This window comes from Diachasma alloeum, unplaced genomic scaffold (genome assembly GCF_001412515.2).
Source record: "Diachasma alloeum isolate Michigan unplaced genomic scaffold, Dall2.0 Dall_scaffold_00840, whole genome shotgun sequence".
Lineage (NCBI taxonomy): Eukaryota > Metazoa > Arthropoda > Insecta > Hymenoptera > Braconidae > Diachasma > Diachasma alloeum.
In genome coordinates, this window is record NW_021680964.1 from 339,098 (window position 1) to 365,320 (window position 26,223).

The 26,223-nt window shown below is 38.9% G+C and overlaps 2 protein-coding genes and 1 long non-coding RNA gene across 4 annotated transcripts; 1 reads left to right on the forward strand and 2 right to left on the reverse strand.

Moving 5' to 3' along the window:
* On the forward strand, positions 1–1,751 carry LOC107044918. Its single transcript, XR_001461383.1, has 2 exons — positions 1–172; positions 1,512–1,751. It is a non-coding gene; the product is annotated as an uncharacterized LOC107044918 (long non-coding RNA).
* Positions 1,752–3,864: 2,113 nt separating this feature from the next.
* LOC107044916 lies at positions 3,865–8,679 on the reverse strand. The gene is made up of 5 exons (XM_015266991.1): positions 8,517–8,679; positions 6,579–6,977; positions 5,949–6,126; positions 5,281–5,496; positions 3,865–4,192 (listed from the first exon to the last, which is right to left on the reverse strand). Exons 1-5 carry the CDS (start codon positions 8,578–8,580, stop codon positions 3,937–3,939), a joined length of 1,113 nt encoding a protein of 370 aa, XP_015122477.1. The 5' UTR covers positions 8,581–8,679; the 3' UTR covers positions 3,865–3,936.
* Positions 8,680–9,412: 733 nt separating this feature from the next.
* On the reverse strand, positions 9,413–26,049 carry LOC107044923 (CD109 antigen). Of its 2 annotated transcripts, none has more exons than XM_015267003.1 (13): positions 25,812–26,049; positions 20,019–20,089; positions 19,732–19,924; positions 18,689–18,913; positions 16,911–18,305; positions 16,292–16,346; positions 15,023–15,245; positions 14,750–14,867; positions 14,044–14,233; positions 13,138–13,298; positions 12,092–12,957; positions 10,674–11,410; positions 9,413–9,784 (listed from the first exon to the last, which is right to left on the reverse strand). In XM_015267003.1, exons 2-13 carry the CDS (start codon positions 20,072–20,074, stop codon positions 9,582–9,584), a joined length of 4,422 nt encoding a protein of 1,473 aa, XP_015122489.1. In that variant the 5' UTR covers positions 20,075–20,089; positions 25,812–26,049; the 3' UTR covers positions 9,413–9,581. The 2 variants fall into 2 exon arrangements, with proteins under 2 accessions (XP_015122489.1, XP_015122490.1); XM_015267004.1 differs by lacking the exon at positions 15,023–15,245 and adding an exon at positions 15,872–16,022.
* Positions 26,050–26,223: the final 174 nt, after the last annotated feature.

A 26,223-nucleotide genomic window follows, 5' to 3' on the forward strand; every position in this document is an offset into this window, starting at 1 on the left:
TTTGCCCATTGGAAGACAAGTAAAACCGAATTGCATTAGCTACTTCGTTTTCACTGTGGAAACAACCACCGAACAGTATTGTTGGCTCACAAAATAGTGATGAATACGTCGAAGATATTTTTCATCGTGGCAGCTGTTGCTCTCATCGGTTGTACCTTCGCTGCACCCAGTGGTGATGATTTTTTCATCATTTTTCGATAAAAGTGAAAAAGTGAATTATTTCGGTTTTAAGTGGTTTTGCGAGAGAATGCCAAAAGAGATTTTTGGGATTATTCCACCCATCTGAATGTCTGTCGGTAGGGATGTAGTATTCGATGTTTCGCGGCGGAGGGGGGTAAAATTAAAAATTTCTAGAATTTTTCCCACCCAAATTTCAGTCAATAATATTGCACTAGGCGACTATTATTTTATATATTCAACACGGTATGCAACAGATAATTTTTTATAATTCGCCTGATAATTTTTAATGTTGATATATATATGAAAATCAATAGTATATTTCAGGACGAGTGCCATAGGGGTTTTCACTCGCGTGGAGTTGGCGTCCGAGCCGAAGGCGAGGACTGGCAAACCACGCGAGTAAAAAAACCCCAGGACACTAGCCGTAAACGGTATTTTCCCGTAGTGATTTTCACTTTTATGAGTTTGGAGAAGGGATACCAATCCCCGGGGGAGGAAAAGTGAAGATCAGTACGGAAACCGATTTTCTGGTTGGGTGAGCCCCTCAACAATTGCATGGCAAACTTGACTGGAAATTTTCCTGCTAAAATAAATGAAGTTCTGATATGACTATGGCTTTAATCTCCGCAAAAGTCGAATACTGCACTTGTCGGTTATTTTCATCGACATATTGAGAAAAAAACAAACGCTGAATCCAAACGCGGCATCCATCCGGAAGCCAAAGATTTCATTAATCATGGCCGCGAAAGCCTCAAAACTAAGTTCTCAAACAAGTCTTGTTTGGCCCAAAAATCGTTAGTTGAAAATAACGCAAGAAATAATTGTTTGGTTTGAATTTGAAGGTCCTAAACATGAATAATTCAGTAGTGAAGTGGTAAAACGGTACAAGTCAATTTTGACTATTGACCAGTTTTCAATGAATATCTCGGAATCTAGGGGAGATAGCGAAATTTTTATTATAACCTTTTTTGTAGAGTGGATTGAGAGCTACAACAAATATAGTTATGAAAAATTCGCTATCTCCCTTAGATTCGGAAATATTCATCAAAAACTCAACTGATAGATGAGTCGACTTGAACCGTTTCGCTACTGCAAGACTTAGAACTGCCTCAAACTTAATTGCATCATGATCATATATCATGATAGTTTTGGAAAGACTATTTGTTCGGCAAAAAATTTTTAATGGAATTTTTTATGACAAATTTTCTTTCAAAGTTTTGTTCTGAAGTCACTTATTACCGAAATAATTACGTAATTTCCAAAAGTATCCCTTCAACTGGCACTAAAATTGGTAATTGAATGGAATTTTCAAAAATCGCCTTTAATCATAGGAGAGAACACAGATTTGGATGTGACTGATCAAGGAAGGTGTCTAAAAATCTCTGGATACACACTATGTGTCGGTGATTTACCCCGGATTTTCGAAAAAGCCCAGGAATTCTTCGACGTGTGGATTTGCGGTGTATTCTCGTCGTTATACCCAGCTGTGTTATCCATATGTCCGAAATAGATATAATGGAACATGTAATCTGGTTTTCTGTCTGGAATAAAATCTACTGAGGACATGAAAACGATTTTTTCCACCTTCATCCGTGAAAATCATAAACATGAAAAAAAATCCCTCGAAAAATCGAAAGGACGAAATTTCAAGTTGATTTAGAATTCAGATGTTTCGAAATATTTCATATGCTTTTTTTGCGACTCCTGTTCCTCTGCACGGAGGGGGTCCCTTAGGACAATTTGCTTGTCTCCCTTTAATCGACAGATATTTATTAACAAATCCACCTGAAGATCGTGCCTGAAAAGTGCACTTTTCGAAACGGTTGAGTGTGCGTAAAGCTGTTGTTTTCCGCACAGCGTGGGTAAAGTCAACTTTACGCACGCTCTTGAAATTCCGCACTCGTGCACAAAAACGAATCTACCGAATTTCATCATGGTACAATTAATTATCCCTATTCAACGCAAGACAATTTAATCACAGGAACAACTCATCACACGGATAACTCATTACAGGGATAATTCATCACAAATGCATAAAGAAATAAAATCAATTGTTCATCTATTACCCTTCATTAAATTTATTACTTTAATTGCCATTTATTTATTGACTTATTAGCCAAAATCAGAAAAAAAAATACCATAAACTTTATACGACGATTATCTGACAGTCGATGCATCGCCCTAAATAAATATACTATTTCGTCATTAGGCCGAAAAAAACTTTTCTGGCGAATATGAGGTTTGCACGAGCCGAAGGCGAGGGCTGCAATAATATTCGTCAGAAAATTTTTTTTTTGCCGTATGACGAACAATATTTTTTGTCGTGACGGCCGTAGGCAGAGATTCACGGACGCGGAGCGAAGCGGACCGTCATTGACGGTCACATGACGAGGCGTTCATGACGGCTGTCACAATTCCCCCTCCCCCTTCTGTGACCGTCACAACTTGTCAAGAAAAAATGACAGTCATTTTTCATTTATATAGATGAAACTTTATTTTTTTCTCGGTCAATTTTCGGTTGAATTCCTTTTGTACTGGCCTAATCCGCATTTTGAAATGGAAATCACGTTTTTTTCCATCCATATAGATGAAACTATTTTGTTTTATTCATGAGCGTCACAAATTGGAAATTAGTTATGATCGTCATTATGCAACTATATACATGGTTTGACAACAATTTGGTTACAAATGATTTGTGACAGTCGTTTGTAGTTGGAAAATTTGTGCGTCACATGACCGTCATTTTTTGGTCATATGACGCGATATAAAAAATGACGGTCATTTTGCGTCTCTAATCACTAGTCGATCGAGGGTCGATTGCTTGTCGATGACTAATCGACATGAAGAGGTGATTATCACCTATCAGATGTTCTCAGGGGATGAATGCTTCCAGGCGTATCTTTATAAATACAAACATGAAAATTTCTCGGAATGTCCAGCATATGATGAATTAGTATATTACGCAACAAGTGCGTAATGGTGTTTTTTGACTCGTGGGATTATAAAACTCGCCTTCGGCTCATTTCACAACTTCGAAGGCGAGTTTTATAATCCCACGAGTCAAAAAACACCATTACGCACGAGTTTCGTATATTATTTTATGTCATAGGGCCCAGCATCCGCGATTCTACCGAGCGAAGCGAGTCAATGTTTTCTCAAGTTTTTTCAGTTCCATAAGATTTCGAGATATTTCTCCAAAATAATTCTCTCATCGAATCGACTCATCTTTCCTCACTCTACTAGTGAATCCCGATTTTCATTCTTTCAAAGGATGCAGTCGTCCATGAAATCATCAAAAACATCGACTGGAGTAAACATTTGTGGGGTCAGCGTGTGGGTTCCATCTTCCTATAAATAATTTCTTGATTGTAATCCTGTACTCATCTTTTAGAATTGAATAAAAAATGTTTTGATTGAACACATGTAATCGCTGAAAAATCTCGTCAACTTCCTGACCCTAAAGAAGGATAAAACAATTACATTTTTGTCATTCCGGCTGTTTATGGTCGCAATGCATCAACTCATTGTCGACTCTTCGAAATTTTTCATGTCTGCATATGATAGCTATTATGATTTATTGTTCTGATAACTTCTATGCAGAGTACCTGACCAGAAATGACTCATTCTTCCAACAATTAGAATAATGCGAAACAAACACAAATGGAGTAATAAAAATTCAAACACTGAAAATATCTTATCATTTATTTAGCCCGTTAAAACCGAAGAAGTATAAAATTCATTACTCTAGCTTTTATTTTACATGTTTTTCTTCTTTCCACGATGCACCAGGGTTGGGGCGGCTGGTAGTGGCACCTTTAGGAAGACTATCTTCTTATCAGTTTTGACTGAAACTGCACCAATTAATCTAGCCAGTTCGAGTAGCTTCTTCAGACCCAATCGGCCTGTTAGGAGAGTCGCGAACATCTCCAGATCTAGTTTGAAGTTGGATATCATGAGGGTCAGGATCAGGCAGTGAATGAGGGCCTTGTCGCGTACTGTCACTGGTCGTAATCTAAAGAAAATGGAATAACAAGATATTTTCGTCTTACCAATTTTCCAGTCATGAGTTTTTTTATACAAGCAACAACGCACTTATCAAAAAACATTTTTCTGGGTTAAGGAGAGACTACTATGAGTTTTGAAAGTCGTGGGTTATTGAGTGAGACTTTTCATACGTTGAAGATCGATTATATAGATCTGAAAACGAATAATTAGTGCAAAAAAATTGTTTTTATTGTTCGTTCACCTGAAAATGCTTAAAATGCTAAAAACAGTCCAGGGCCGCTAATTTTTAAGCTACAAAAGATTTTTTTTTTTCAAAATTTTCGGAAAAATGTGGGGAACAATAATTACCAGCCAGTTTTTTGGAATTCGACTCTTACACACCTGATTTCGATTTTTTTCATATTAAAAAATTCACTATTTGGGTAAAAAAAATAAAAAAAGCAAATTTAGCCATTTAAGAGGCGACTTAAAAAAAAACTAGCTCGCAATTGTTATTCCACATATTTTTCCGAAAATTTTGAAAAAAAAATCCTTCGTAGCTCAAAAATTGGGGGCCTTGGACTGTTTTTGGCATTTTAAGCATTTTCGGGCAAACGAAGAATAAAAAAAATTTTTTTGCACTAATTATTCGTTTTCAGATCTATATAATCAATCTTACAAAATTGTAATATATCAATGACTTCAGAAACCCCTCAAAAAATAGCAATTCTGATTTTGTTCTTCAAATTTCTGAAATATTTTCCAAAGGTCCAAAATGAAGAAGTAAATTTACATTTTCAAATTGCAAATGATAAAATGATTAAGCTGACAAATGATAAAGCTCTGATGGTCAACTACAAATATTTAAAAGTATTTCAAGGATAAAAAAAAATTATCGAAGTACTTGAATTGAAAATGAAAATTTCCCAATTTTTTTTACACCTTTTTTTTTAATTGAAAGATGATATTTTCATTATCTGGGTAATCATCTTGGTGATGAATGGCAAAAAATGGAAAATACGCAGATAATTCCATAATTAACCGGCTCTGATGCCCCAAAATTGAAATTTTCATGCATTCTCAATAAATTTTGATATTTTTTTTCATCCTTTTTACCTTCCTGAAGTGCTATTCACACTGTAAGTCTCGAGTATATACTGAGAAACTTCTGGAGACACAGGACAAATGTCCTTACTCTTCTTCTTGGCATCTTTCATTGGCATATTCAACCAAGTAGCGACTGAGTAAATGAACTCCAATATTGCGATTTTCTTCTCAGTCTGGGGACATTCCTTGACAGCTCTCAACGTTCGTGAATAAAATTCTGAGGTTCTGGAATGAAATGAATACACATCAGTGACCTGAGATGTAAAATTTTTGTCGCAAAAATCGATTTCTTTTTTCCAAAGAATTATTATTCTGTCGAAGAGGGACTCTCCTTCCTAGCAGTGCCTATTCGTTATTCTGTACTACCATACGTATTTTACTCTCGAAAAATAATCACAGACACTAAATGAACCCTCAAATGAAACAATAATAATGATATGATAGCAATCTCGTAACTTGGGAATAAAATATTTGTTGATAAATTTTCCTTTATATATTTTCATCCTGAAAAGGCACCGTCTGATGTGAATGGTCCGCCTCTCGAGCCAAATATTTCGTTGCTGTCGAAAGCAGAACAATTATTCATGCTTGAGACTTTCAAATTCGAACCAAACAAATCCTTTTTTTGTCTGCTTGAGAATATGGTTTTTTCCAGTGTAAAATGTTGAATGTAGTACCTCTCGAGGGCTTGAATGTATTCAACTTGAGAGTGCAGTGCCTTCAGGAGATCCTTGGGGATGATGTCATGAAGATTATAAACCTCTTCCACGAGTGCTGCATCTCTGTTGCATGGAGGTAAGTGTGCGGATTGGTCATCAATTTTACTCGTGAGGTCGTCTCTGTCAATTTCCACGTCTGAAATGAATGAACAGAAATTATTACATTATCTGTCAGGTTATTAACTATCTTTCGAACGTTATCTCGGTGTTTTTTTTCATCTTTCGTCATCTGAAATTGTCAATTGAGTCCTGCATCATGCACAAGTTTTAATAATTATAAATGAATAATCAAAAAAAAGGAGACATTTATTACAGAAAAAACTCTTTGAAAAAAATTGTAATACTTTGTAGAATTTTGCAGGGGTTCCGTTTCCCCTTAAGGAGATATCGGCAAAAAACTATTTTTGAGGAATCACGATTCGCTATTTCGCTAATCGAAAATTAGGAAATCGAAAGAAATGATGATTATAAAGCTTCCATTCGGCAGCAAAAAATGTCATAAAACTTGTTTGTAGAGAAGCAGTGAATTCTCTACAAAGAAAATATGATGAGGTTTTCCCTCCACTCCTGAAATAAAAATCCACGTACTGGAAACAGTCTCTTCCAGCTGCTGCTGGACAGCATCCACATTGACCTTCATTTTCTCGTACTGCTCAGTCCTTCGTTTGACCTTCTTGGACCCGAACGTTCTGTTGAGCATCATGAGTCTGTTGCCATCGATCTCGTCCTTCCTCTCGGGCTCTCGGTCCAGCACAGGAGCGACCTGCCACCGCTCCGCCTGGATTAGTCGAACTTTGCCAGTCTTTCTGTTGTGGACCGCCAGCATCGTGTAGGTCAGCTCTTTCGCAGGATCTGGACGGTAGCCTCGGTATACCACTTGACCGTTGGACATTGCCACAAGGGTTTTCTTCTTCTTCTCGTCGTAAAACACTCCTGACTTCATTTTCCGCGCTTCTGTGTCTTTTAATTGTCCATTTTGGAAGTTAACTGTGGAACACAAGTGGACAATTGCAGTTTTTTATAAATTGAGGAGGGGAGGTTGGGGGGAAACGGACACTTTTGACTTTTTTTTAATGTCAATTAAAAAAAGTTACTTAAGGCTCGGGTGTACTATCTTTAGAATGTTATCTGGATTTTTTTATCTTTCGTAATCCAAAATTGTCAATTGAGTGGTACATCATGTAGAAATTCCCAAAAATTATGATAGAATGATAAGAAAAATAGAAAAAATTCTGAACTTTTTCAAAGAGCGTTTTTAATTGAGATTCAGAATGAGTTGAAAAAAGTGGAAATTACAAATATCTGATTCGCTGTGGCAAATTATCTATTAGCTGTCATTTTCCATGGTGGATAACAAAACACTAACTCCTCATGGGAAGTGACAGCTAGGTATCTCAATTTTCAAAACAGTGGTATGTAGTCATCTGCCATTTTTATGTGATAAAAGTGTGATTAAAAAATTCTCCAAAATATCACAACTTTTTTCAAAGAGCCTTTTCCGTAATAAATGTCTCTGTGCAGTGTGGGAAAATATTTACGAAATCAGTCTTCCCCCTGCATGATATTGGGTGACAGGTCGCCATTTGTCACCGTAAATCAGATACATTTTTCAATTTCTTGTTATTCAACTTATTCTGAATATAAATTAAAAATGCTCTTTGAAAAAATTGAGAATTTTTTCTACTTTTTTTTTATTCATTCATAATTTTTCAAAATTTTTGCATGATGCAGGACTTAATTGACAATTTCAGATGACGAAAGATGAAAAAAAAAATATCGAAATAACCTTCGAAAGATAGTACACCCGGGCCTTAAAAAAAAAAGAAATGAAAAATTTTAGGTATAGGGGAGGGTGGGGTAAAATGGACACTTCTGACTTTTTTTAAAATGTTCATCACGTGTTGAATTGTTCATGAAATCGAATAATTTTATTTTTCAATAGAAAGAACAATGATTCCTCTTTGTGATGAGCTTAGACTGAGCTCAATTAATAAATCTGTTTCTGAGTTATGAATATTTTTAAAAAAGTCAAAAGTGTCCATTTCACCCCAACCCCCCCTAATTATCGAAAATTGTTTGTCGATCTGTATTCTCACGTGATTTACGAGGAACTCCTCATCATTCAATGTTGTAACTTGTGAATTAAGAAACGAAAGACCATACAACAACAATAAGAATTGATAAAATTAAATTAATCTAGTTGTGAAGACGGAAATGGAAAGAAAATAAAATAACATCGTATGAAATAATCTAGCGAAAACAATTTTAAAAAAAAATCACAATGGATTATGACAGTTAACTTGGGTGAAGAAACATTTGATCTTAGCAAATCTCTTGGAAATGAATGAAACTTAGACAATAATGTTGGAAAACCATTCTTGTTAAAAAAATAAACTTCCTACTAAAAAGGTCTCTTGAGATTTTTTTCCAGAAATGCTCATTAGATCAGATAACTCAACAATTGATGAATGGAAAATCTGAAAGGGAAGTTGAAGAGGTTAACTCTGCATGTGATGGCTAGCTCACCAATTATCGGTTGAATTTTCCGAGGCTCAATCACCACCTCCTCAATTTCTGCTTCCACTTTCATTCTTAATAATTATTTATCACCAAAATTAATTAGACAAAGACAACTTAGAGCTGCGTCCAGCTACACGTGTGTGCCGAGTGTTTATATCTCTACGAGAAAAAAAAATGACGAAAATGCGCATGCGCAGTCAACCGTAATTTGCCGGGAAATTCTAATAATTCAAATGATAATGTCAGTTAGATGTTGAATTAGCAGTGAAATCGAACGGCGATTCCAATGTTTTTGAACTTTTGGTTCCGAATGGAAGGATTTAACTCATTCTTTTTTAGATTTGCTGATTTTGCGTGGAAATTATGTAGAATGGTCTGAGAGGAAAAAACAAGCAGGGGCTGGAGCCTTTTTGGTAGAAGTCATCTGATTGTTTCTTCATGTGTTATAACTCTTTTTCTTTTTCTCATCTCCCTGGGAGTCCATTCTCGAGATCTCATGCGACGCATAAGGCGTACCATAAGTCGCATACGATTTGTCGAATTCGATCGTGCGATTTCAATTCGAGAATAGGCTCCCTGTACTCAAAACAACTAAAATCGAAAACATCTACAAGGCCATCGACAATGTTTACATCACTCAAGGGCTATAGACGAGCAGATATCGAAACCGAAAGAAGAAAAGGAAATAGAAACATGATTTGAATATTGAATAAACGCAAGTCCGCCTGCTACACCCTCTTTTGGGTATAAACACTCCAAAAAATTGGAGATTTGAAGCTGGAGGATATATTCATTTGGAATTGAAGAAGAAGAAGACCAGCATTGTTGGCTAAAAAACAAAATAAAAACACTCATCTCTGAAGGAATTTTCAGCATGTAAATAACGAAAAAACCTTCCCATCTTGATATTAATTAATATTCTTTAATTAAAAATAGACATATTAATCCTTAACGCTAAAAACTCTACATAAATACTCATTTATCACTTTGATTACACAGGAAGTACACGCATCGTCATTTATAAAATCTTATAAAAATTCTTACAACTTCTCAACAATTCGAACAATGTAATCAGTGTCTCGCAAGCATGAGGTACACTGGGATAAGTAGCAAGTATGTACAAGTGTGCAACGGCGAGGATCCGTTGGGGTCCTTTGATTTCTGAGTGCCTGGGACACTGGGATTTGTCGTGCACAAGTCTCCACAGTCCTCACCCTCACATATGTCGCAGAGGGTGGATACTCGAGGCTCGTAGAACACTCGTGCTCTCCTTGCTGAAGAAAAAAGAAAAGAAACAAGACAAAATACAATTAATGAAGGCAATTAGTGAATACTGCCCCCCCCCCTCTGATAAAATTTTTTCTGTCTAAAAGAAATATTGGGTAATGTGATACAATACAAGACTTGACTTCTTGTGATAAAAATTTGGTACTCGAAATTAAAACTCTGAAATTAAGGGTCACAAGGGTCATGAAGGTCAGAATAAGGGTCACGAGGGTTAGATTAAGGATCAGAGGGGTCAGATTAAGGGTTCAAATAGAGTTCGCAAGGGTCAGATTAAGGGCCGTCAGATTAAGGGCCGAAAGGGTCTGATTAAGAGCCCAAATAAGGATAATAAGGGTCTGAATAAGTGTCGCGAGATCCAGATTAAGGGTCAGAGGAAGGGTCCAAATAAGGGACATAAGGGTCAAAAACCAAAGGTCAGAAATTAAGGGTCACCAAAGTCAAAATAAGAGTCACGGGGGTAATAATGAGGATCAGATTAAGGATTCAAACGAGGGTCACAAGAGTTAGATTAAGGATTACAAAGTCACATTAAGGGTTCAAATAAGGGTCATGGGTGAAAATGAGGGTCTCAATATCTTAGTATGTTGTGAAAATCCAAATCGACTTTTGGTGATGAAAATTTGGGGCTCGAACTTAAGACTCCCAAATTAAGGGTCAAAATAATGGTCACGAAGAGTATGATAATGATGGGAATGAGGGTCACGAGGTTCAGATTAAGGGTCAGAATAAGGATCAGATCAAGGATCATTGGCGAGCAAGGTGTTTTGGTGTTGTGATGAATAGAGTCTCCGGGACAGGTGTCTAACGACGAGGACGAACCCAGTCCTTCCAGTCCAGAGATTCACATAACCCACCCATAAAAATCTCTATACTTACATGAATCATAATAATCATAAATCGACACAGGCACGGGTTTCTGCTTCGCCACCTTGTGCGTCCTGAACGCCGACACAGTGGGACAGTACTCCTTCCTCACCATTTTATCAAAGTACAGAACAACCATAGTATCTCCATTCCTGGTCTCCACCCTCTTGACATTCTGTGAGACCTCCAGACTCGGTAACGAGTCCCTATCCACAGTGAATCCAGATGGCAAGCTGACCTCCATCACCGCCATGTTGCTCTCATTGCTCTCCTTCGTGGGAACGAACCCGGAGCAGATGGACAGCTGTAGATGATTCTCATTCGAGTTCTTATCGACCTGAGGATCCAACGTAAAGAGGGGCCAGGCCCCCGTGACGTTCAGGTTGAACTGCGTCGAGACCTGGATTATTGCAAAGCCATTCCCAGATGCTGTGATGTTGACGACCCTAGTCTTCTTCGGGAGCACGTGCTTCTGCAGGATCATGGCGTTGGCGCCGTTGATGTTCATGGTGCTCCTGCCACCTCCCTCGTAATTGATAGTGATGGCGATGTTGTTGTTTTTCGTTAGGAGTCTTTCCCCGAGCTTGGAGAGAGCGTAGATGCCCACGACGGTGTCTTGAGTGGAGGAGAAACCGCCTTCTGGGTTCCGTTGTTTCACCAGCCACTTCATGACAGGAATTGCGTCACTCACGAGGTTTCGTTGGAGGTAGGTCATCAAGGTATAAGAAGTCATCTCCACGTCAACAGACCTGAGAAGAACGAACTTTTAGTAGTTGTTCTTCTTTTGTTTGAAAGAATTAATAGTTGTTCTTATTTTGTTGCGGCCCTCAATAGTTACTCTTGTTCCAGCGAATTAATAGTTTTCCTCGTGTCGTTCGAACCCCTGGGGAATTTTTTTGTACAAGCGCTTCTGAACCCTCACATGAGCCCTGGAGAGGGATGACGATCACATGAATGGTGGGATTTTTTATTCATGCGATTGTCATCTCTCTCCCAAAAGCGTCTTCAAACGGGAGAACAATGATAATTTTTAGTTCGACCTAAACGCGCAAAATCTGTACCCTAATAACGCTCTTCTTGATTGAACCGGAAGATTTTTTGTCGGCCATGGTGAAGTATCAGCGCCAGCTCGCGCCCATTCAACATCGCGAACGATTTACTGCGGGGAATCCCATAGATATGGAATTCTGTACCCGCCAACTTTTCTAACTGTACCATCTGCCTGATCGATAACTTGACTAATGTAATGCAACTACGATCTTAAAAGCATGCACTAAAAGATGTAAGAAACAATTGGATAAGCAAAAAATATTGTCCAATACACGGCCGTAAAGAACTTTTCTACCCCATATGATCAGTGTCTGATCAAGACCTGACTAAAATTTCCACTCGGGAATGCTTCCATTCGAAAGCAAAAAAACTGGGCTCACCTAGGAAGAGCATCAAACCAAGGATTCTTATCATCCTTATCCACAGTCTTGTTCCACCACTTCATGTCATCCTTCGTAGTAGCCTTGAACTCCAGATTCCCAAAGGCCACATCCTCGTAAGGGTGCTTAGCCAGGTTCAGCACATAAACACAAATGCTCAAAGCATACAGATCATCAAGTCCCTCCATGTTCCTGACAATGTAATCCACCCCCTTGTTAATCGTGTTCCTGTACTTCTGCTGGGCCTCGGGGTTCTCCAAGAAGGCTGTCAAGGTATAAGCGGTGAGTGCGAGGCCCTTGGCGGCGCCACCCTGCATGTCCTTGTGGGAGACCCTCCCGACCTCCGGGAAGGACCCATTGGGGGTCTGAACGTTCGACAGCCAGAGGAGGGCCTCGTTGATGATCCTGTCTTCAACTATGATGTACTCTGACGCTTGTTTGAAGGACTTGGCAACGAAAGCTGTCAGCCAGGTGCTTCCGGACTCGTCGGACTCCCCGAAGGCACTGAAGGAGCCGTCCTTGTGACGATAAGTCAGCTCCTGCTGGTACCCAACCTCTAGATAACGAAGGGCTTTACCCTGGACCGCTTGTGTCAGCTGATTCGTGTTCTTCAGGTAGTTCAGGATCACGATGTTGGGGACTAGATTCAACATGTTCTGCTCGCCACATCCGAAGGGAAGCTTGATGAGGGACTCCAGGTTCGGAATACTGGGCCCTAAAATGTCCCCAACTGCCGAGATCTCGATGTGCTCAGAACCTGGGACGATGTTTTTTGGGATATCCACGGTGATGTTTGTGGAGAGGGAGGAGACTGTGCGGAGGTCTAGGAAAACTGCACGGTTGCGGTATTGGGTCTCGCCTTCGGCCTGGAAGTAGTTTATGGGTTGATTGGGTTTCATTTGGGTTTCATTCCTGATCGTCACTTCACGAATGAAATGGAATGAAATGAGCAAATGAATAAAGTGAAATGAAAACTGCAGACTGTCGTCACAAACTTTTTGATACGTTCGTTAAATAAAAAAGGAGAAGAAGAGGATTGAAGATACCTTGACGAGGAGTTTATGTTCAACACTGTCTCCAGCGATTTTACTAGTAGCTGTGGCTTTCAACGGAATGTAACCCAGCTCCCTCGGGATCACCATGAATGAGACACCCGCACCGGAATTGGCCTTGACATCCACTCGTTTCGTTCGATAGAGCTCCAACTCTAAAGTGGGAAAATATCGATGGTTTTGTCGATTAATGGTTTTATGTTCTTCAGGACAGGGTTTAAGGCCCGGTTCCATTATCTGCCAAAAGTGCTTCATTGCTTTTTTCGCTTGATTTTTATCTCGAAAGTTCAACTCGATGGCCAGTCACTCGAAGACCCTCGAAATGGGTCATAAGGGTCACGAGGGTCAGAATAGGGATCACAAGGGTCAGTTTAAGGGTCATGAGGGTCAGAATGAGAGTCACGACGATCAAATTAAGGGTCACAATAGGGGTCACGAAAATCAAATTAAGGATCAGAATAAGGGTCACGAGGATCAGAGAAAGGGTCACAACGGTCAGTTTAAGGATCATGAGGGTCAAAATAAGGATTACGAGGATCAAATTGAGGGTCATGAGGGTCAGAATAAGATACACCAATATCAAATTAAGGGTCAGAATAGGGGTCATGAATATCAGAATAAGGGTCACGAGGATCACAGACAGGGTCACAACTGTCAGTTTAAGGGTCATGAGGGTCAAAATAAGAGTTACGAGGATCAAACTAAGGGTCACAAGGGTCAGAATAATGGTCGAAATGAGGGTCACAAGAGTCAGATTAAGGGTCCAAACGTGGGTTTCTGAGTGACGGACCATCGAGTTGAAATTTCGATACAAAAATCCAACAAAAAATCAATTTAGATAACGTTCGGCAGATAATGGAGCCGGGCCTTACACAAAAAATGATGATCAGCAATTCGTACTTGGACCATTATCATGGACTTCATTGGAAACCTCAGCAAACTCAAACTGTCCGGAGTGTTCGATGGTAACATCAGCGGTAATATCTCGGTCCATGTAATTGAAAACCACTATTGGAATTGCTACAATTTCACCTCTCATTACGGAGTACGGCAGGTCCACAGAGACGAAGAATGGTTTGAAAACTTTGAGCTGTGAATTTTCCAAAGTAAATACCCATTATACACAATCAAAGTTGCTCTACCCGTCGGCCGGGCTACGCCGTACTTTTGGATATTTTCAGTTTTTAAATTTTTCAACTAAATTGCATGGAAAAAATTTGAAAAAAAATCATACCCAGTCAGAATTATCTAAATTAAATTTCGCAAAACATTGATATTTTTTCAAACATTTCCCTCTTATAAATAAATAATAAAACTTGTTTGCAAAACGGTGGATTATTTTTTATGAGGTGTCAAAAAAATTCTTGATTTTTTCACGTCTAATAAAAAAAAATCAGATTTTAATCTTTGATCACAATGGAAATGTTGATTTTCACATAAGACACTGGGTTAAATCCTGATTTTGAAACAGTTCTTCTTTCAAAAACCAAAACGATAATTAAATTGAATTTACCATAAGGGTAGAGCTACTTTAATTCCTAGGACTACGAAATTCGATGAGGAATCGATGATTTCTCAATTTTTATTGACTGATTTACCACATTACCTTTCTTGGAGCTTCAATGAGTCCAAGTCCATAAGTGGAATCGACAGAAAACGCAGTGATAACCCATGAAGTAATGGAATCAGGTACAGTTTTCCGCAAAACAGTCTCTCCTTTCAGCCTAAATAAGTTCATAACTCAAATTATGCCCAAAATTGAAGAAAAATCGAATGGAAAAAGAAATAAAATAGTGACAGAGGAGACATCTGCACGAGTGGAAGATTTCACAAATGATAAGAACAAGGAGAACGGATAGAAATGATAGCAGATAAATACCCTGAGGAGAAATTGGTGAAAAGCCAAGTGTTGGAGATGTCATGCATAAGGAAAACACGGGGCCTATTCCATACAGGGGTTGGGATACGTGAGAATGCGTAGGGACCAGCCAGTGGTGGTCTTGTGACGAGTCTGTGGATGACTGGGGGACCAATGTCAGGACGTAGGGTTGACTCCCCATAGCCAGAGCCTCGTACTCTACCCTCCAGATATCCTGGACGCCCTGCAATCCAATTATCTACTAATTTCCTTACCTTTATTTAACGGTGAAGTGGTAGAATTGAACGAGTGCAATGTCAAGGCTTCATTAATAATTCTAGATGAATTCATCCCAGACAAAATTAATTTTTCAGTATAGATAGTCAAATATTTCCTGTGAAATCACGACTTGAGTTCTACCGTATTGCCAATTCAAATCGAAAACAAATTCCCGCTAATTCTATCCAATCGTTCTGATTGGTTACACGATGCCACGTGTCCAACTGGGTTAGGTCTCATGGGGTTCCCCTGAGATTGTACAAAGATGTGTTGGTTTGATACCATTTCGTTTCGAGATGAAATGGTCTCAGGATGAATGCACCACATACTGACTCAAGCTGTTCTACCACTTCTCTCTCTTCATAAATCATGTCAGAAATAATTACCCCACCCCCAACATTAATGATAAGTTGTCAAATTACCGAAGCATCCCTCACCTTGATTAATAAATTAGTTTTAAATTATGAATTTCATGAAAACGTTAGGAGTGATGATATTAATAGAAAAGCAGAAAACGCAAATTCTCTGAAGTAAATCGGTTTTTTTCTCACTAATGATCATTAATAAATTAAACTGAAGTTACGGCATTACCCGGTCTCAATGGTTTGCCAAAGCCACGTTTCAGGGAAATTCTTGCGCACTTTGGGCTTGTTGGCGGGAGGGATTGCGCCAGCTGAATCAAATACGGCTCCCATGGGGAACGCGGCTGCTTCGGGGAATCCCAAGCCTGATCTGTAGAATACTACGGAAATAGAAAGAGAGTCGAGGTGAGTTACCTATTGTTAAAATGTAAATAATTTTTTTCAATTTCTCTTGTGGGTTTTTATGCTCTACTAACTCACACGATTTACTGCCGCATTATTTTTTTAGACAATGGATATGTAATGTTTTTGAATATTTTTCTGGTTCAATTATGCTGATGATTGTATTTTGCATGATGTGTGGTTAGTGATCTATTTAGATGCGACTAATGCGTTATTTGGATTACGATAAGTGCGTTTGGATACTTACGCATTGGGAAATTCTCGGGTACGTGAGCATTTGTTAAAATAACCGTTCCTGTTTTCTGCGGGATAAAGACGATAATTATTAGATCAAGTTGTATTAAAGTTGTATTGAACCGAAAAATCGGTTTCAATCAAGTCGGACTGATTTATGCCGGAAATCGACTTATTTCATGTTAGATCATCGACATGAATCAACTATGACTCGGAAAGATGCAAACCGGCATATCAATCTGATTCAAGTCGTCTTTTCGACTTGAATTAGATCGATTACGGTTTGATTCAAGTCAAGCTTTGGCTTGATTCAACTTGATTCAAGTCAATTTATCGGTTTGATTTGAGTAGTTTTTTCGGTTTGACTCAAGTCGATTTTTCCGCTTGATTCAAGTCGAATTTCGGTCTGATTCAAGTCGACTTCGGTTTAATTCAAGTAGATTTTTCGGTTCCACCCAAATAGATTTTTTGGCTACTTGGATCACACTGAAAATCGACTTGACTAATGCCGAAAAATCTACTTGAATCAAGCTGAAAAATCGATTTGAATCAAATCGAAGAATCGACTTGAATCAGTACGTTCTTTTTGAGTCTAACATCGTCAATTAATCATTCACCTATAGAAAACTTACATCAAAGACATCCTGCGCAGTAGCACTTCCCGGCCTCCAGAACATCCTCCACCCCTCACCATCATAAGGGCTCTCCTCACTCATGTCATACCCCCGCAGCTCCCTCATGACATCCTCCCTACTGATATCATTCCCACTCTTCAACAGAAGTGATCTCTGATCCACCCCCAAAACTCCAACAAACGAGTTCGGTCTGCTCGTGATATTCAAGTCAACAGTCTGTCCGGGTCCAGTCTCGCCGGGTTTCACACTCACCTCGACAAAGTTCTGGAGGGTTCCCTCCAGCTCAACGTCAAGGGCATCAGCCACAACCTCTCCATTCTCTTTCGTGTAATAAACCAAGACATGAGCGGTTGGTGCCATCACATAAGTCGCCAAGAACCTGAAGGTTCCGACCTTGCCATCCACAGAGACAGAGCCAGCATAGAGGATATCCCCCCTCCCAAGGACCTCATAATGGAGATACTTGAGCACTTCAGTGGAATTAACCTCGACCTCCACCTCGTGGTTGACCCTAGGGCTCTCGGTTCTGACGACCGCTTGGATGTAGCTTCCAGAAGGCGACATGGCTTGATTGGTAGCTGGGAACCACTCGTGGAGGTTCAGGTACTCAGCCTCAATGTTGAGAGGTGAAGCCACATCATCAGGGTCCGTCTTCACCGGGGGATAGAAGTCCAGCTGGATCATGCCGTTGTCATCCAGCATCCTCGTGATGTTGGTGTAGGCGGATTGATTGAAGGTGTAGCCATACGAGATGACGACGGCATTCGTTCTGTCTCTGACTGGTGACCCATCATGATGAGCGATCTTGATGAAGGCTGTGTACTTCAGACCTGGCTTGTAGTACTCAGAAGTCTTTATCAACTCCATCGTGTACTTGTGCTTGTGGAGGGTCATCTGGGTTGAGACGTTCTGCCTTCTTCCTGTCAGGGCCTCTTCGACTGTCGCTTCAATCTCAATCGGACGCTCGTATTCATCCGATAATTTGAGTTCAGATGCTATATCGAAGTCCACGGTGACCTTGCCATCGATGGGCAAGACCTTGCGGACTGGGGGTGTGAAGATCGGTTGGAGGACACCCGAGAAAAAGTCCGGGTAGGCGGTGATGGTCGCCTCCCCCTTGACAGGCTTTCCGTAGGTGTAGTCTGCACGGATAGTCGCGATGACCTTGCCAGATTTGAATGTCGAGTGTTTCGGCACGTCGATGGACACCTGGAATTTGGGGAGGACGTACTCGGCGACCTGGAAGGGCTTTTCGAAGGTCTGATCGACGACGTTAGTGATGATCTTCCAGTCCCCGAGGACCGGGGAGGAGGAGAGCTCGAGCTCTCCGGTGAAGATGCCACGGGTGAGGGAGGGACGAGTCCATTGCTTTATGCGGTTCCCACTGCCGTCCTGGGGGGGGGTCATTATATTTGTGAGGGATTGTTTTTGATTGTTTTGAATGGGTCAGATTAAGGGTCACGAGAGTATAATGAGGGTCACAAGAGTCAGAATAAGGGGCGTAGACCCCCAGTCCCTTCATGACATTGATATATCTGCACTGATATTTCTGTCGATATATTTGATAACTGATGATTCATATCGCCAAATCAATTTTCCAAGCAATATATCAACATCCTGATATATCGATATTTAAAGTGGAATATATTCATGATCGATATCGACGTATCGATCCTCGATGTCAATATATGGATCAGCGATATTTTAGATCGCTCTTCAATATATCGATATTTAATATGTTATTAATGTTGGAGGTATTATTGAGATTCACTTACCGTAATGTACACATCAAGCTGTCTCGTGAGTGCCGGTCGCAATCTCGAATCCAAAACTATACAACGGAAGAGGACTTTACTTCCAGGCTTGTAGACAGCTCGATCCGTTTGAATGAACACAGAGTAGCTCTTGTGCATGTACTGAACATCCGTCGTATTACTAAAAAGAAGTCCGTTCACTCCTTTCGCGGTCAAGTGGTATCTTCCCGGTGTCGTATCTCCAATCTTGAGAAAAGAAATCTAAATTATTCGAATCCTTCCGTCATGTTGAGAAATCGAGGAGGAAATCCATGATTTTTTTTTCAGTGAAAAAAATCAATTGCGAAAATTGGAAAAACTATTATTTTTTGCTTCCGAATGGAAACTTTGTAATCGTTCAAATTTAAGTTTTGGATTTTTTGTGATATATCGATGTGTGCACGGACGAAAAAATTCAATAGAAAAACCTATCGAATTCGTTGGAAAATTTTAGTGGATTTCTATTGAACTGTTCTATTAGTTTTTGGCCGATTCTATTGAAATGTTCAATAGAAAATATTCAGTAGAAAAAGTCAATCGAATTCAATTTTTCTATATAACTTATTCTATTGAGATATTTTCTATAGAATTTCCTCGGCTTAAATTTTCTAATTTTTTTTTTTATTTTTTTGATGAGAAGAAAAGAAAAATAGAATGAAAAAAACTTGGAAAATTTGAGTCGAGCAAATTCTATAGAAAATATATGAAAAGAATAAGTTACATAAAAAAATCGAATTCTGTTGACTTATTCTATTGAATGTTCTCTATTGAACATGTTACTATTAACATTTTATCGAAGGGCTGAGGGGAGAGATTGAGCCGTAAAAAAGACAGTCGTTTGCATAGAAGAAAGGGATAATAAGAGTAATGATGATGATAACATTCAACCAAGTTGCAAATCTGACAAAATTAGTTGAAAAGAAATCTCATTCAATCTAATAAACTGAAGTAAACAATAAATTATACATGATAGAAGGAAATGGTGTGCAAAAATTACTATACTGAGCATTTCGTTGTGGTCTTACATCCAATTTGAAAACTCTCGTTTGGTATGGCTCGACGACGTCCTCATGGAAGACCCTGAAGACCTCTCCATTATCAAGCTCTCCATCAAGCTCAACGACAATGGTCGATGGTGCTGATACACCGGTGGTAGAAACGACTACGTGGTACTCAGAATTGGGACGCACCACTTTTGGAGCAACGACCGTGTAGTACCTGTTGTTGGAGAAAAAGACACATATAATTGACTGCATGGCCATTATTTACGCTGGAAATGTAACAATACTGGAGCTAAGGTATTTGTACGTACGGTTCCGCTGTCACTGTCGCTAATACGGTGAGGAACACGGGAAATAATGTCCTCATCTTGACTTGGCGAATCTGGAAGAGGAAATGACGCTTTTTTTACTTCCGACGCCTCGATTCGGTCCGCTCAGCATCTCGTTGAAATTAGCCGGCGAAGTATGTTTTTTTTATTCATCTATGTTGTTTTTTTTTTAAGATGAAATATTTTTCTCCGTGCAATATTTCGTGTCTTTACAATTTCGGAGGGTAAACAGTAATTAGCGAGGGTTCCCGATGACCTCCTCTCTTTTTGTCGTAAGAACATTGTATCTTTTCACAATTCTACTGACAAATTGAATTCAGTAGCGAAGTGGTAAAGCGGTTTAAGTCGATTTTGACTATTGGCCAGTTTTTAGTGAATACCTCGGAATCTAAGGGAGATAGCTAAATTTCTTTCAGAACCTTTTTTGTAGCACTCAATCTGCTCTAGAAAAAAGGTTATTACGAAAATTTCATTATCTCCTTTAGATTCGGAGATATTCTCCAAAAACTCAACAAGAGATAAGTCGACTTAATTATTTGAAACGTGTAGACATTTTGAGGCTGTAGGAGCTGTTGTGACGATGTTTTTCGCATGTTCACCGTGTAGTTTGAAAATGAAGCGGAGCGAGTGCTTAAACGATTGGAAATTCAATGCAGTATTATTTCAGTAGTGAAGTGGTAAGCGGAGATAAGTGGACTTACCTCCCAGTTGAGTTTTTGAGGAATATTTCCGAATCTAAGGTAGATAGCGAAATTGTCGTAATTACATTTGTTGTAGCACTCAATCGGCTCCACAAAAAAGTTTTGTTTGAAACGTAACTCAACTTCTCCAAGACCAAGGTCGATTAGCTCGGCCAATTACGAAAATCATCGGTCTTTTCCGGGTCAACGCTCAGGTCTAGTAGAGTCACCGTAAATCAACGCCAATCAGTATCAAACCATCTGTCGTATAGCACGTTTTGAATGGAATTCAACTCTGTAGAGTTTAGACCACAGTACATTAGCGTCTATTAGCTCGGCGATAGAAATTCAGTAAGAGAAAATCACGTTATTTATTGACCATTCAACCAGTGACTCACAGTGCTAAAATGATAGACAATTAAATTAACTCAGTACGATCAACAAGTGACAAAGTGTTTTGTAAATTTGACAAGGCGTGGTTCGACCCCGAGAATAAATTAACGTTTATACTAGGTCAAGACTCTCAACCATTATTTCACACCGACGATCCTCTAACCTCCCAGTCCACCCTAAATCTAGTTCCTCACCAAACAAGTTTATAATAAAACTTTTGCTATCTTCCTTAGATTCCGAGATACTGATTGAAAACTGGTCAATAATCAAAATTAACTCCTCCTTTTACCACTTCGCTACTGATTTGCAATTATATGTTGATTCAATGTCAGTTAATGGTTGGAACGTATATTTATTAAGTAATGGTAATAGCATGCTTCTGTGAATTGAGGGGAATTTGTTTGCTGGAGTGGCGGAAGCATTGTAATTGCGTGGAAAATGTGAGTTATCGAATTGATAATTACGAATTAAATGTTATCTATGAATTCTGAGTTACTTTTTTCATTTTGGCACTTGAAATTGCTTCAGAAGATAAAATTTAAATGAAATTTCGGAAAAGTTTGTCGGTGCTTATTTTACTAAAGATTGAGAAAATTCCGTGTATTCATTGTTTCATTCCGTTTTGTTAGCAATATGATTAACGTCTACCTCAAATACAACTTTATGACTTTTGCCAGCACTCGACACCTCGATGAATTGCCTGCCATGACTCGTCGCTAAATTTTCCACTCACAGCAGTAAAAAAAATGTAATTTCATATATAGTTTTTTTTTCGTTCGTTTACGACTGTTTTTCCTGCCTACTTTCTATTCAGAGATCAGAGTCGACAAATCGACGTTGACTCGCTGGGGGGAAAACCAACGGTTTCAGCTGCATAACTCACTCCTCTCGTAATTACACCGCAAACAATGATGGGGAGTGAAATAGGATAAATAATAAAATCTAGAGTCAATAGTGAGTGGGCAATCACCCAACCGTTCATTCATTTGATGGGTCTCTGTATTTTACGGAATCTGAAAAAACCGCAGTTGAAAAATTGAGGGAAAAATGTTTTTTTTACGTCAGTGTTTAGACTTTGATTATCGCGGCTTCTCCACTATTTACCTTCACTTCGACTCCTTTGACCTTACATACCGGTTTTTCCCGGGGATCCCCTCATATTTTTCCCTATTTTTCCCACATTACATAAACAGTACTTGTCATTGAACACGGAAATCACGTTACTCCATAATTTTCTAATGAATTACGTTTTTTATTGGCGTAATTGATGAGTTTATCGAGGTGTTTATCGTTTATTTCTGTGATGGAGAGATATTATGGCATTGAAATAACATTGTTGCTGATTTTTTAGGGGAGAGGAATTTTTTTGCTTTTCTAACGGAAAAAGAGATGAAAAATTGCGATTGTGAAAGATTTAAGGATAATCGGGCGAGAGGAAATGTAGGAGGTGAGGCGGAGGGGTTTCTATTGTTTTCCTGCAGAAAACCAATCGCTGAGTAAAAAAAATTTTCCCATTCAAATTCAAAATTCAGGCAATATTAGGGAGTATCTCCGGTTAAAAATTATTTTTGGAGCTAATCCAATTTATTTGTATCTGTTCCACGCATTGAATGGTTTTCAGATGGTTTTTTTTAAATAAATGAAAAAATATTAATCCATGCGAAAAAGCGGCAACATCGTCGGTAGTTTTTTTTCACCAGGAGCTGGTACCACTGGCTCGAGGGAGCTCCAATCACAACGCTTCATCGCTCTCTCTCAAGAGACGTTTAAATTGACCGCGCTACCCTCACCCAATCGGTACTTGGGACGTTGCTGCTCGTTTGGGCTGCGTGCGCAGAAATTTCATTTTTCGGTGCGTTTTTCGCTATTATTAATAAACAATGCTCCTAAGCGACAATCTTTTTCACTCAAAAAATCATTGATCATTGATCATTGATCACAAAAAATCATTGATCACGGGTTAAATAACCACTTTTTCAAAAATTCATAATAAATTAACCATGCTCCCCAGCAGTCAGAAATTTTGCACACGCCTTTTCCATCATTTAAAGAATACGTAAAAAAAAAGAAAAAAAATGGCTGCTTTTTTTCCAACCTTCCCAGTTTGCCCGATTATCCTTAAATGGTTAGATCGCACCTAGCGATGAAATCTACCATCTCCACAAAAAAAATCCTTTGACTTTTCTCCCTAAATGCACTATTTTTCTATGCGTGAAATAATTGAGCATAAATTGTCGAAGCAATTTCTCATGAATGTTCACATAATAAAATTTCCATAAATTCCCAACGCATCACTCAACTTCCATTGAATCTCGTCACCTCTACCCGTCCTAAACATCCGGTTACGCCTGGGAATCCCCCGCCGCCATTAATAATCAATTCTCCGATAAAATAGCAGAGAGAAACGACAAAAAAAATGAACATGTTTTGACGGTTAATACAAGGTTGCATAACTGTCAACTCGACAGGTGGCATTTCTAATTGGAACAGGATGATATCTCGGTGCAAATTGAGGAAGTGTTATGCGCCGGTTAGTTCTATCATCAAGAGCCGGTATTCCCTCCCCCTCTTTCGTGTGTGAAACTCCTAAGTGGGCCAAATACTTCTTGCACCGGACAAAATGACGCGCTGTCTCGTGTTTCTTTTTTCTCTCGTTCTTTTACTTTTTCTCTTTTTTATTCCGAGGCGATGGTGGATTAAAGTCGCTCTTTCCAATTCCATAAGCGGCGGGAAAAGATCAATGACCTTGGGATGTGTTAAGTGAGAAAATGAGGTCATGGGATCTGTATTATTTTTTTTTCTGTGTGATGGAGTGGAGGGGTGGAGGGAATGTTGATGTTTTGGTTTTTGGGGATCATCTGGGGAATGAAGGGGCATGGGAAAAAATGCCCGAAGACTTTTTTGTTGAGATTTTTTTTCTCCTAAAAAATAATCCGCAAACTCGATTCCTACACCCAGAGGGGGGGTCAGTCCTTGAACCTTTTCAAGAAGCTGCCAATATTTTAGCTTCTTCATTAAAATATTTAACGAAACCTCGCATCTATGACAAATTAAAGTAGCTCTACCCTTCGGCCGGGCTACGCTGTACTTTTGGATATTTTCAGTTTTAAAATTTTTCAACTTAATTGCATGGAAAAAATTTGAAAAAATTCATACCCATTCAGTATTATCTAAATTAAATTTCGCAAAATACTGATATTTTTTCAAACATCTCCCTCTTATAAATAAATAATAAAACTTGTTTGCAAAACGGTGGAGTATTTTTTATGAGGTGTCAAAAAAATTCTTGATTTTTTCACATCTAATGAAAAAAAAATCAGATTTTAATCTTTGATTACAATGGAAATGTTGATTTTCATATAAGACACCGGGTTAAATCCGGATTTTTAAACATTTCTTCTTTGAGAAATTGAGAAAAAAATTAGAAATCCCAATCTAATCGAGTTTTCTACAATTTTTTTGCGGTTTTCAATAATCTTTGTATTTACCGTAAGGGTAGAGTTACTTTAACGAAAGTTGTTATATTATTTCTCCAAATTTTCCCTTGATCCCTAATTGAAAATTCATGAACATGAAGATGAACAAAATTGCTATAAAAGAATTTTCATCGTCTCAATGATTTCAAACTTTTTTATAAGGATGACCTAATCATTCCCCTGCAGCTGGGACTTTTTCGTCGTCGGGCCGCATCGGACGTGGCCAAGGGTAACACGTAGGTAGGATTAGATAGGTATGTGCTCCACCTTCCACGCAAATGTACTCACGTACACCTACGCTCTCACAATACCAGTGTAAAGGCATTTCTCAACGAATCCCTGGAATTCTATCGTGTCACCGATTCTCTATTTCTTTTATTTTCGAAATTATATCACCTGTATACACACAGGCACTGGTTTTCCCATACAAATGAGTGGCATTCCAACTCTTTCTGTTGTGATCTCATTTCAGGATTTTATTGATTGTAAACAAATCAGAGGAATTTCTCTCCCACCGATTAGGAGTTGATATCAAAGCCGATTGAATAACAACGAATGAAAAACAATTCAGTGGCGAAGTGGGAGAACGGTATAATTTTTTTTTTTTATTAAGCTTCCGAAACCCTTTTGGGCTCACTCAACTGCCAGGAAATATATTACAAGTTATCATTGCATTATAGTAAAGTATATAAAAATGGCAATAGCTTTTTAGTGTTAATTACACTTTAATTAGTTGGTGTCGTAGTTAAACGTATTTTATGTCTGAATATCGCAGCTTTTTAGGTATTTTGAAATCGCTTTAATGTCCTTTCTTTTGGGGTGTTTTAGGATGTCTTGAATATTCGGTGGTCTGGGGTTACTCTTGTTGATTTCTTTGAGGTATAAGTCAATTTTGAGTATTGACCAGTTTTCAATAAATATCTTGGAATCTAAGGGAAATGGCAAAATTTTTGTCATGACCTTTTTTGTAGAGCCGATTGAGAGCTACAACAAATGTAATCCCGAAAATTTAGCTAAAAAACTCATTGACCAAAAAAACTCATCAATTCTCCCTTTTGAAATAAAATTATTATCAATAGACATTTTTGAAATTTATAAAGTCCCTCACAAATCTGTTCTCAAAACCCTCACAATCGAGATAATTCCACGTGCATTTCCACCTCAAAACCCTTCCCCGACCCTTCGATCCTTTAAAATTTGATTTATTTTTGGCTCTGATGACTCACCTGGACCCACCTGCGGCGAATCGGGCGCACCTTGGCCACCGCAGTCCTCACGCACAAGATCTTCAAATCCTCGAAAAAAAAATCCACCCCCGAACCCCTCAACTTTCGGTCCAAAACCTCAGACGCTCACTCAACACAAAACTCAAAAACGCAAAAAAAATCAAAAAAAAATTCACAATTTTTTATTTGATTTCATGAACGTGAAGGATCGAGCCCCAGACGTTCTCGAGGACCGATCGTACACTGGCGCACACTGTAACGCTACCAATCAAGGCAGTAAGACGTGAGACTACGAAGAAGGGGCAAACGACTCCTTCCGCTTGCCTTAAAAAATTAAGACTTGAAAAAATAATTTCAAAAAATTCCCTCTCCCTTCCCCCCACTGCCAGAATTTTCTCGAAATTTTTATAAT

Coding starts and splice junctions, on each gene's coding strand:
- LOC107044916 (XM_015266991.1), bottom strand. CDS start 8,580: ATGAAAGTGGAAGCAGAAATTGAGGAGGTGGTGATTGAGCCTCGGAAA. Junction 6,978..8,516: donor GAAAATTCAACCGATAATTG/GTGAGCTAGCCA, acceptor TGTGTTCCACAG/TTAACTTCCAAAATGGACAA. Junction 4,193..5,280: donor GTGAATAGCACTTCAGGAAG/GTAAAAAGGATG, acceptor CATTTTCTTTAG/ATTACGACCAGTGACAGTAC.
- LOC107044923 (XM_015267003.1), bottom strand. CDS start 20,074: ATGAGGACATTATTTCCCGTGTTCCTCACCGTATTAGCGACAGTGACA. Junction 18,914..19,731: donor CGAGAGTTTTCAAATTGGAT/GTAAGACCACAA, acceptor TCTTTTCTCAAG/ATTGGAGATACGACACCGGG. Junction 15,246..16,291: donor ACCCGAGAATTTCCCAATGC/GTAAGTATCCAA, acceptor ATTGGATTGCAG/GGCGTCCAGGATATCTGGAG.